The 12,423-nt window shown below is 37.8% G+C and overlaps 1 protein-coding gene across 1 annotated transcript in view; it reads right to left on the bottom strand.

Annotated features, from left to right (window-relative positions):
* Positions 1-12,423, bottom strand: part of NCKAP5 (NCK associated protein 5) — a 1,051,270-nt gene that overhangs the window by 651,175 nt on the left and 387,672 nt on the right. The window contains 1 exon segment of the mRNA XM_021075797.1: positions 10,014-10,087. Coding sequence (XP_020931456.1) covers positions 10,014-10,087 — 74 coding nt within the window.

The following is a 12,423-nucleotide window of genomic DNA, read 5'->3' as shown; positions in this document are numbered from 1 at the left end:
ATGGGGTTGGAGTAAGAACCAGAGCACCCCCAGGGTCTAAATGAGAGGTGTCACTTATGGGTAAAATCCAGCTAATGGAGCAGGAGAGTTGAGATCTGCAGTAGCTTTAACATTCTCTCTCAATCAGACTTAAATCTGATGAAAATCTGGGCTGACCTCAGCAGAGAATTCGTATGTCATGTGAGTGGGTGTAGTGGAGATGCTGAGCAGCAGATAGGCAAGCTCTCAGAAATCAACCTTGTTTTATGAGAACTTGGTCATAGGTTGCCAACCTCAACAAACCCAGCACTAGACATTTGCCTTTGTAGAAGTTTTCTCTGCTTTGAGATATCTAGAGGGTGCTTCTTCCAATGCTTTACAATTTTACCCCATTCTTGACTCTTTGATTCCAGGGAAACTTTCCCTCTTGGGCCCTCTGTTGGACAATTTATTAGGTCTAATTTGTAATACAAAAATGCATAATGTACAGTAGTGAAAGCCTCTGAGGGGGAAAAAAATGCAGTGTATTTCCTCTTTTCACAGAAGTTCCACCATCTCTCGTGGGAATTGAAGGCTAAAGGTGGGGTACCAGGATTCCTTCTCAGGCCTCTGAATACGGAGGGCACAAAAAGAATGGTGGTAAGTGAAAAAAATAAATTAATTTACTCCTTTAACCGCTAGTGTTATCCATATAGACAGATATGTAGAGTCATATCCTAATAAGCAATCCCTTAAGGAAAAAAAAAAAAAATCACAAGTGCTCATGCACTAACAAGTTAGCAATTTTTTTCCATTAAAATTAAAATTAAATAAAAGGCCATGTTAAATTACCCATTTCTTTCCTCCTTCCAGGGAAAAAAAGGCACTTTGTCATTCCTTACTCTGGGTGCACTTCAGCTTCAACACATGCATTTATGTCGAGCAGGTCATTTATACTGTCGCCTGCTGGAGTTTTTCTTCTTTCAACTTAGTAGGGGATATTTGTGATCTTTATTACCCCCAATAAATCTACAAAATGCCTTTTGCTTGAGGCTCTTTATTTTAATTTCAGATAAATAAATCACATTAGGTTGCTGGCTGTCATATTAAGATAAGCATGGATCTAAAAATAACTAATGTGTTTTAAGTCAAATGTTTTCAGATTTACATAGTGGTAAATTTCTCTGGGTAACCCCTAAATCCTAGTGATGTTGAAATATTTTTTTGGCATTTTAGAGTATTTCTTGAACACAAACCTATTTAAATTATTTAAACTAGAAGGAGAATAATTTTCAGATCATCTATGGACCTGTACAACATTATTCAACTCAAGCTTCCCATGGCTGCAATAAATCCATTCCTGATGTGGAGATGTTTCCTCAGTTGCAGAAGTGGCCAGTTTTATATCTTTGTAGGTTAATATAATGCATCCTACCTATACTGTGTTTTATTTATTAAATATAAAGAGTTCTAGGTCTGAATTTCTCATCATTTTATATATAGTTATACTCAAAAGTTTTAAAGGCAGTTTGAATTCCATCTACTCAATATCCAGTTCTTCACTTGACATACATCCACCAGACCTGATCCTACTCATGACTCCGATCAAACAATTAGCTCCTTGGGGAAACCCCTGGACTTTTGCAGGACAGTCTCCTAAACCGTGTTTTACCAATCCTCTACCCAGCCAGAATAATCTTGATTAATGTGTGTGAATGTTTCCTTCAAACAAGATTTGTAGTGAAGAGGAAAAAAAAAAAAAAGATAAAACTCCTAAGGTTTTAAATAGTCCATTTTATACATTTATTAGGTTTGGACCTAAATATACATCCTCTGATATATTAGCATGGTCTTTTACTTTAAAGGAAGACAGATTTTATAAGAGACAGGAAATCATATATATATGTATAAAGTTGATATAGAGTTTCACTCTGGCATTTTTGGTGTCTCCCTGCCGCAGTGATTTGGGATCAAATTCTTGGCAACTCCCTAAGTAGATAAACATGCAGATCGCACACAGGTGACCTAAGTAATGCTGATCAATCTTAAAGTAAAAGGTCATATATGAACCGGGATTGTCTTCCAGTTCAGTCAAGCCAGATACCTTTCTGGATTAAATCCTATCAGCTCCTCCTGTTCCTGAACAAAAGTCATCTTCAGGATAAAGACATTACTTCAGGAATTCTCACTATGTCTCAGCCATAGTGAACCTGACTAGTATCCGCAAGGATGCAGGTTTGATCCCTGGCCCTACTCAGTCAGTTAAGGATCTGGCATTGCTGTGAGCTGCAGTGTAGGTGGAAGACAAGGTTCAGACCGTGTTGTTGTGGCTGTGGCATAGGCCGACGGCTCCAATTCTACTCCTGGCCTAAAAACTTCTATATGCCATGGGCGTGGCCCCGGGGGAAAAAAAAAAAAGACATTGCTTCATCTAGAACTTCAGAGCTAAGAGGAAACCTAAACACTTCCTTGTTCCCTTAAAGCAGTACCATCGTTCTATCCTAAGAATCCTTGGGGATACAGCTCAACCCACAGCCTTCCCTACCACCATCCAAGGATGACATAACTGCTGAAGCATGTGGCAGTACCCAATTTCCAGAGCCCTGATTTATTCTCCCTCGCGCTGGGCAGAGGGCATGACTTAGAGGCAAGGCTCTGATCTTGGCAGGGGTCTGGGACTGTCTGCCTCTCTGGAACAACCCCTGGTGGGTAATTGAGAAATGACATTGATGGGTTTCCAGGGTGGCTCTTATGTTTGCACTTGGCCAAGACTGCAGCTATGATTTAGAAATCCAACCCAGGGGCTGAGAGGAATGGATGATCATGCACAGCTGACTGGCCCTGGTCTCCTTTGACCTCAGTGGAGTGAGACCAGGATGCAGAGATGGAAAACCATGTGCTATTATTCAGTCTGCATAGCATGAGGCCTGGCTTTTATTGCTATTAGAGAGTGCTGAGCTTTTTGTTTGCTACACACTCTATCCCCTAGAGGTATCCTCTTTTTTTTTTTTTCCTTGAAGGGATTTAAGAAACAAATCACAGTTCTTATTTTATTTGGTGTCCACCATTAAGAATTCATGCAGAGCAATTTTACTTGTTGCCAATTAAGATCTCCCAGTGGAAGTCTATGATTACAGCAAAGGCAACCTGTTTAATACTTGGCATCTCCTTAGCCTACATAAATTAACCCCACAGGGACAGAGACGTGCTAATTCTTAAGATTGCCTGGATAATTTGATTCTAAGAACCAAGATCCACAGAAGGTAAATTTCTGAGAGGCTCTGGGCTTTTCCCTGGCTACATATGCTTTTGTCTCTGAACTCTATTTGACAACTCTAAGATCATTTCTAGATAACATGTTAGCAAAGGCTTTCCTTTTCCCAGAGATAGAATTATAGTGTGTAACCTCTCTGTAAGCAATTTTAATATCACTCCATTTTACAGAGACTGAGATTCGTGCTGAAGGAAATTTTAGGCACTGGTGCCAGTTATTTCCACCCCCAAATGTAGAAATATATCAAAATTATGGAGAACACAAATGAGTATTTGGAATGTGGATCATTTTATTTCCATCTTCATTCTACTTAGATAAGCAGAGTTTTGAATCCTGATGGGAATGGAAACAAAGTTTTTGTCCAAGTTTTTTTCTATCTCTTTCCTTAGGTTAAGAATCACAAACAAGCCAGGATGCAAAAGTCTATTTTAAAGAATTTTGGATACACTAACACCATCATTTTATTGTTGGAAGGGATGGGCTTTAGGGACTCTAAATGCTCCCAGAGGTCTCAAAGTGCTTCTCAATTAAGTGTTTTACTCCTCTTAGTATTTTCGGAACCATAATTTCTCCCCCTGGGGAAGCAGGAGTTAGGTGTTTTACCAGGGCAAACATAACATAGAATCTATGGTTCTTGAGATTCATGGAATTTGGTATTGAGGCCCCTTAGGAAAACTTGGGATTGGCTTTCTCACATATGTATTTTCCTCTTTTACCAACAACCCAAACTCTTCACACTCCTTGCTACTCTTTTACTAAGTCTTCTATCTCAATGCCAGTGAAGTAAGGGGAAAAGGGTGAAGAAAAGGGTACAAGCTGTTTTTTGTATATTTGGATATTGAACTAACTAGATCATCATTTCCCAAAATAGATTCCTTAGAACCTCAATCTGAGTACCAAGAAAGATAGGATTTAGGGAATTTTTTTTTTTGTCTTTTTTGTCTTTTTATGTTTTCTAGGGCTGCTTCCCTTGGCATATGGAGGTTCCCAGGCTAGGGGTCTAATCAGAGCTGTAGCCACTGGCATACGCCAGAGCCACAGCAACTCGGGATCCAAGCCACATCTGTGAACTACACCACAGCTCACAGCAATGCTGGATCCTTAACCCACTGAGCAAGACCAGGGATCAAACACGCAACCTCATAGTTTCTAGTCAGATTCATTAACCACTGTGCCACGATGGGAACTCCTAGGGATTTTTTTAAAGAAGCTAAAATTATTTCTTACATTCTATATTTAATATGCATAACACATATTAGCCATATAGATAGCTCTGAGTAGTTCCAAAATTCAAAAAAACCTTAGGAGTTCCATTGTGGCTCAGCAGGTTAAGGATCTTACGTAGTCTCTGTGAGGATGAGGGTTCAATCCCCGACCCGGCCCAGTGGGTTAATGATCCAGTGTTGCTGTAAGCAAGCTGGTGCATAGGTCTCAGATGCAACTCAGATCTAGTGTTGCCGTGGCTGTGGCATAGGTCAAAGCTGCAGCTCTGACTTGACCACTAGCCCAGGAACCTCTATATGGCACAGGTGCAGCCATTACAAAAAGTCTTAAAGCTTGGTTTTACCTAGTATACCTCATATTTGACCACTGTATACTTTTGTTTTTCCTAAAATATCTGTAACACAGAGTATTAGTGTTTCTTGGGATATGCTTAGGAAAATGCTTAGGCGGATGATTATTGACATCACTGGTTCCTAGGGAGAGGAGAGGATGTCACTCCTAGGAAATATTTGGAAATTATCTGGAGATATTGCTGGTTGTCTCATTGGGGGATGGTATTGGTACATAGTGGGCAGAGGCCAGGGATGATGCTTAACACCTTCTAATTCACAAGACACCCCACCCCCACTCCCCCATGATAAAGAATCTTCTGGCCTCAAATATCAAAAGTGCCCTGATGGCGAAACCCTAGCTTAAACATAACTTGTTCAAATGGAACTTTGATCTGTCCTTTGTAGGTTGGCAATTAGCACTCTCCACTTACCAGATCCTATCATTTAATTTTGGCTATGCAAACCTACTCATTCTTTATTTACTTCCAATCTATTGATAACTCTGTCTCCAACTTGAGCCATGAAAATCTAAAATGAACACTGACATTATTTGGTTCAGTCACTGGCAAACTATTATGTATCTGTTATATTAGTTGTTTCTACGCATTTTTTTGAAGTTTTCCATGACATATATTAAACCCTACATAATGATCCAGCTTATAAGTATTAGAGAAAAATAAGATGATACATTTCTATACATGTTATATCTATATAACATTATTTTATTTTACTTTATTTTTAAAAACATTTTTGGCTGCCCTGAGGTATGAGGAAGTTCCCAGGCCAGGGATCGGACCCAAGCCTCAGCAGTGACAACACTGAGTCTTTAACTGCTGGGCTACCAAGGAACTCCAGTTATGTTATTTCAGACATTATATGCTTCATGAAATCTCAGGGGCTCAGTGATAGTAAATACTAGCTATGTTGATTCCTTCTTTTTATAGATAAAAAAATCTCAGTCTTAGAGATGTTAACCAACAGCCAGTCAGGACAGGCCAGGAAAGAGTCCACATCTCCAAAACCTCCAGTACAGTCTTATTTCCAGTCCTACAGTGTACCGTCGCTCCCACTTTTCATACATAATTTCACATATGTGACATGAAAGAGTAATTAACACCATAAATATTCATGAATCCAATTTGTATTTTCCAACTGTTTCTGTTTGTTCTAAATTCTCCATTTGAGGCTGCAAATGGATAGAGATTTCTGTCAAATATTAGGAGAAAGGCATTCTCTGCAGTTGTTCTCTTACACTCTTTCTTGTCAGTCACAGATATATTTAGCCAAATCAGAAATAGTAACAGATAATAGAAAAATCATTAGGGGTAAAAAGAGCCTTTTTCTCCTCATCTTAACTTTCCTCATTTTAAACAAATACACGTATAAAAGTACATGACTGCACCTCAATATCACCTAGTAAACAAGTTATTCCTGGGCATGTTTATTTTTCCTCATCAAGCAGAAAGATGCAGAGTGAATGAAACCTACCCAGCCTTGTACTCAAGTCTTAGACTATGTTCTAGATTCTGGCTCTACCTTCTTCAGATGAATTCATAGAAATCTTCTTCTGCTGGTATTGAAAAACAGTTGAGCTCAATGCTCATTGCTAGACAGCTATATTTGAACTCCACAAATTTCTTTGCAATTTGAAAACCCAGAGGTAGATTACAGGTCTATTTCAGTAGAAATGGGACCTCAAAGTAATCAGTTATCCTGAGAGTATAATTACACAGCATATTTGTGTCACAGCACATGGTTATGCTATAAGAAAAAACTAAAACCTATTAAAGACAAGTGGATTCCTCCATGAAACTATTACTTTTTAATTCTTATACCTAATTGTCTACTATTGGTCCAGTTCTCTTAGCATTAAGCAAGAGGCAATAACAGTATGACATATGTCCGCTATGCTTTTGGTCAATTTTCAAAGACTGTGTCCATAAATGAATGCTGACCACAATTACTGTTGCAAGATGAAAATATTGAGAGTTTATCTTTTAAGTTATAGGTTAAAGTATAAATGGAAGGCCATGAGTTAATATCAGCAGCAATGACAAATAATTTATTCCCAGAAAGCTGTAACAGCTATGAACCAAAGGCAAAATAAAAATCAGAAAAAGGGTATACTGTGTTAATGGGAAGATTTAACTTCAGACACTTTAGTTGTGCCTGTGTACATGACATGTCTTTCCCATGATCCTCAGCACATTATAGGTTCTGCCCTAACTCAAGAAAGCATTTAAGGGAGTTCCCGTTGTGGCACAGTAGAAAAGAATCTGACTAGTATCCATGAGGATGCAGATATGATACCTGCCCTAGCTCAGTGAGTTAAGGATTCAGCATTGCTGTGAGCTGTGGTGTAGGTCACACACGCGGCTCAGATCCTGTGCTGCTGTGGCTGTGGTGTAGGCCAGCAGCCGCAGCTCTGATTAGACCCCTAGCCTGGGAACTTTCACATGCCGTGCATACAGCCATTTAAAAAAAAAAAAAAGGCAATTAAAACTTCAGTCATAACTTGTAAAAATTTTCCATACTGTTCACTGTCACTCACAAATCGTTCACCAAAAATAACTGGGATACAGGTGTGGTTGTGATGTTGTAACAATCATCAGAAAGCCTATCACTTTAAGTCAGTCAAGATTTGTTTGAAAAATATAATCAAGTATAATTTCATGATTCAATAAATAGTATATAAATCTGCTGCTACTGGTTTTCATTTTCTTTTCAAGACTACCATTTCCATTTTCTCACTGGTAGTTATTCTGACCATTCAAATGTCATTAGTTCCCTTTATTGTTATTCGAATGAACCTTTCTTATTAGATCCTCTGACACTATATATAAGGCTTTGCATCTTCACCAGCAATAATTCTGTTTCAAGGAAAATGGAACTGATTGCCCTCAAAATTCTGAGCTCTTACTTTATGTTAGGCCAAGCCTACTGCGTGAAATGAGATTTTAATTTAATCAGGCTGGAGAACAACCAAAGGTTTTTATTAACTACCTTAAGAATGAAGAAAAATATCCTTTTCCATGCAGGCTTTTTTTGGTTCAAAGCCTGAGAAACCATTATTCCTCTTCAATGATGTGAACAAGACACACTGACCAAATTAAACTCTAATCTTTCATCAGATGGTATTCATCATTTGTGTATTTTTCTTTTGAAAGGTAGGGGAAAACTATTCTATATGAATAGTTTAAAGAAAATATTGCACCTTCAGTTAAATAACTTCTTAAATATACTTTGTAGTAGCTCTATGGAAAATATAATTTAAAAGGTATATAACCATAAATATATTGCTGTTGGTTTTATTACTACAACACACAGGTTCACAAAAGAAAACTATATCAACACTCAGACTGTAGCTCTCAAAAACAAATCTAACAAATATTACATCTAGTTATATAAAGTTAACTGAGGATGTCTGTTAGTGGCAAGCAGACTTAAAAATTGCACATATTTGCTTTATCTTACCAATAGTTTTTCTATGCAGAGAAAAGAATATTGTGTATTATTATAACCAGACATCTTTTCTCTAATAGGAAACCTCATATAAGAGCAATACAAATGAAAATATCAGGCACTTTACCCAAGAACTAATTTCTTAGGAAAGATGAATTTTAAGGGTATTAGGATTTGTTACAAGGTTGCATGTAGAAGCAGCAGCATTGCCTGGTACAGAGACCAAGGGTGATGGATTTGGATGAGGTTAGACAAGAAAGCCACAGGGTTAGCTCATACTTACCTGCCTAAAATCTCTGTGTATGGAGAGAACCCCACTTGCCACAAGAAGATAAGAAATAAAGGACTTTAGGGACTTACTGACCCTTGGGAGACAAAGCTAATTATAGTAAATAATTCTGGTGCAAGGTGAGATATCATATAATTAAGCACTAACACATATATTCCAGATAATAAGAGCTATAGGGATTTAGTAAAAGGAATTCAGAGTCCATACTAGCACCTAGGAAGACCAAGATCACATGGACCCGAAGGATCTGGATAATAATATAACAATCTCCATTCCTAAGAGGCCCCAGGGGATGAATAATTTAGAAATATGACATCTGTGATACTCGCCTATTTTTCCAATTTACCTTCACAAATGTTCTCATATACCTCTCCTTACCAAGAATCAGGACCTACCATGTAGAACAAAATACTAAACACGGGAGACCTAAAAACAGCATTCTTAAAATATGTATTCTCCAGTCATTCTTCCTTCTGGTCACTCTCCTCTGAATGGTTTCCAGCCACCTATAGCCCATTGAACCCATGGGCCATACACCTCAACATGATATTGACCAGTTAAAAATACAAAAAGAATATTACCTGGTTACTAGACTGTTATTACTATAGTCAGAGATCCTACTACCTTATTGTCACACTTTAACTACTCAACTAAAACCCTAATTGTGTTTCTAATGTGCCTCTACTAAAACCTTTTGTCAGACAGAACTAACTCAATGATGAAAAACAAATACACATAAAATCTTTTTTTTTTGTTTGTCTTTTTTTGCCTTTTCGAGGGCTGCTTCCCACGGCATATGGAGGTTCCCAGGCTAGGGGTCTAATTGGAGCTGTAGCCACCGGCCTATGCCAGAAGCCACAGCGATTCGGGATCCGAGCCGCATCTTCGACCTATACCACAGCTCACAGCAATGCCGGATCCTTAACCCACTGAGCAAGGCCAGGGATCGAACCCGAAACCTCATGGTTCCTAGTTGGATTTGTTAACCACTGTGCCACGATGGGAACTCCAACACATAAAATCTTTAAAAAAGGAACAAAAAGAAATATGTATTCTCCTTTAATATGAAAAGAAGCAGAAATTTCAAGCAGATGTGTCCAAACTTTTCATTGTAAAAAAAAAAAAAAAACTAGCATTTTTGCAGGCAGGGTTAGAGAATTTGGGTCATAGTTTCTATAGTATAAGCTTGCTGCATGGTCTTGGACAAATTAATGCCCTGACCTTGACAAGTGCTGTGATTTCCAATACCCTCTCAGCTCTGAGCAGGTCCTTCATTCAAGGGCAACTTGTGGCATCACTGCTTTACTTTAATTAAAGGAATGGAAATCTCTAGGTAGCCTCTGATGATTTTTGCCCCCAAAGGTGCTTTTGGCCCTGCATAGATGAAGAGAGTCCTTTTGCCAACTCTATGCTTCTGTGGTCAAGATCAAAGCTAGAGATGCGGCTATAAAATAAGTGTATGGATTTAACTCACCTCCAGAGACTTCTGTGCTGCTCCTCAAGCTGAGTTAGCAGATGTTCAATGTATTTATTGGAGTCCAGGTAATCCTGCATATACAGACATACAAAGACAAATAAAACCTCATTACAACAGGCACCAGAATTCTAGACCATCTTTATGTCCACAAGAAGATTTTTGACAAGATAACCCCTTGGTCCCCTCCAGTTTTGAGAGTAGATGCTTCCATGACTTAGATACATAGTCATTAGGGGTTGAATATTTTCCCCATATCCTGTGATCACTCCATAAGCAAAGGACTGAAGAGGACCAGGGTTCTATTGAGTCAACATAAAAATCCTCTTATTCACAGAGAAAAGCTAAATTCCATAGCCAGCTACACTGTGGTCTATTCTGCCATATGAAAGTAAGGAGAGGAAAAAAAGGGAAGTGAGCAAACCTTACTTTGGCTTTGACCTTAGAAGAGTAGGAATAAAGGGGACAATGCAGGTCTTGATTATACTGGTCTTACACAAATCACTTCCTAGCAGGAACATCATTTTTGAGCTACATAGCAGCTTTATATATTCACTGGGCATATTATTTATATTGATGAATCACATGTCTGTTTTCCTTCATCTCCTTATATGAACAAAACAATGTGATTTGCTTTTGTTTTTTCTTTTTTATCTTTTTAATTTTATTTTCTTAGAAAATAAATCTTTGGCTTCCAGGAAGATATAAAAGGCAAGGTTTATCTTATTTAGAAATATGCATATATTTCTATAAATCAAAGTATATTTTCAAAAAACATCTCCAAAAAATGAGAGATTTCTTTGTCACATGAGAGTTGTTCATAAAAATCTATAGGTTATTAAATCTGGTTTTTAAGATTTTGTGCTTCCTAAATATGAGGTTCACATGCAACAGTTTCAATTCCTAACTATGTAGAAAAATATGATGTGTAACATTTTGTGTGATTTATTTCATCCAGAACCTGATACTTCCTTCCTTCCTTTGCTATTCGAGACCTAGCCCACAGGCTTCTGTGTCTACATTACAATTGTCTTAGATGGAAGAGTGTGCAATTGTTTTGGTATTAAGGCATCCACAAAGGTTGCTCTTTCACTCCTTATGCATTTGAGAAAAACTGGAAATGCTGATGAACACTGATACTTTTCTTTCTGAAAAACAGACTTATTTTTATGAAATGCTATGTATAATCTGTTGCTCCTATAAAAATATACACTACAATTGGGGAAGGGGAGTGGAAAAAAAAAAACCACAGTAAGAGTTGGCTCCATATAATAAAAAGGGCCCTGTTCCAAGTTTCTGGGCCTGGGTTTACCTATGTAGCTTGCAAAAAGTCTTTTCAACTTCCCACAATATTTCTGTTAAACTAGAGTGATCCTAAGACCTTATCTAGCTAAAACCATTAAAATTCTATAACACCATACTTCTATTGCACAAAATTAGTGAAAGAGATGTATACTTATTAATATTCATGTTCAGGTTAATTATGTAAACAAGACCATTGGGCACATGTTTCAGTGGTTAGTGCTTATGTTATTAAATATCCTGATCAAGCCTTAAACATGATTTAGAACACTCAAAATTCTCAAAGGTATTTTCAAGTACATCCATCAAAAAATTTTTAAAACAAAGAGATCCTGCTGAATAGCATTGAGAACTATGTCTAGATACTCATGTTGCAACAGAAGAAAGGGTGGGGGAAAAACTGTAATTGTAATGTATACATGTAAGGATAACCTGACCCCCTTGCTGTACAGTGGGAAAAAAAAAAATTTTAAAGACAGTGTTTCCAGTAGAAACAACTATATAGACTTCAAACATTCATTTTTCATTCTGTCATTTTTTTTCAATATCTATTTTACGTCAAGTGCTATTCTAACTTCTGAGATAGAGTTATAACTAAGAGGGAGAAAGTTCCTGTTCTCAAAGAGCTTACATTCTGTAGAGAGAGACATAACAAGTAAGTGAGCAGATGGATTTCAGATTGTTTACATGCTGGGAAGGAAATGACAGGTGACAGGAGGGACTTCAAGTGGAGAGGCACCTCTTTCACACACTATGGTTGGAAGAGGACTCTGAGCAAATGATATTTGGGCTAAGACCTGGGAGAGAAAGAGGTAAGCATATAAAAAAAGGCACAGGAAACAGCAAAAGCCCCCAAATGTGGTATTTAAGGGACAGAAAGGTAGCAAGCAGGGCTGGGAGCAGAGCTTTTGGTGTGTAGTCTAAAACAGAGTTGGAGAGATTCGCAGTGTCAAAATCATGTGCAAGCTCTGGAAAACAGTTAAGATTAAAACTGATAGACAGATTATTCAGTCCATTCTGCTTAGATCGAATCAGAGGTGAAAGCTGAAATATGTAGTGATTACAAATATGATCTTTGGGTCAAAGAGATTTAGGTTTAAATCCTGGT

Source organism: Sus scrofa, chromosome 15 (genome assembly GCF_000003025.6).
Source record: "Sus scrofa isolate TJ Tabasco breed Duroc chromosome 15, Sscrofa11.1, whole genome shotgun sequence".
In the NCBI taxonomy this organism is placed as follows: domain Eukaryota; kingdom Metazoa; phylum Chordata; class Mammalia; order Artiodactyla; family Suidae; genus Sus; species Sus scrofa.
Note: the sequence above shows the minus strand (reverse complement) of the source record. Positions and strands in the feature narration are given on the sequence as shown.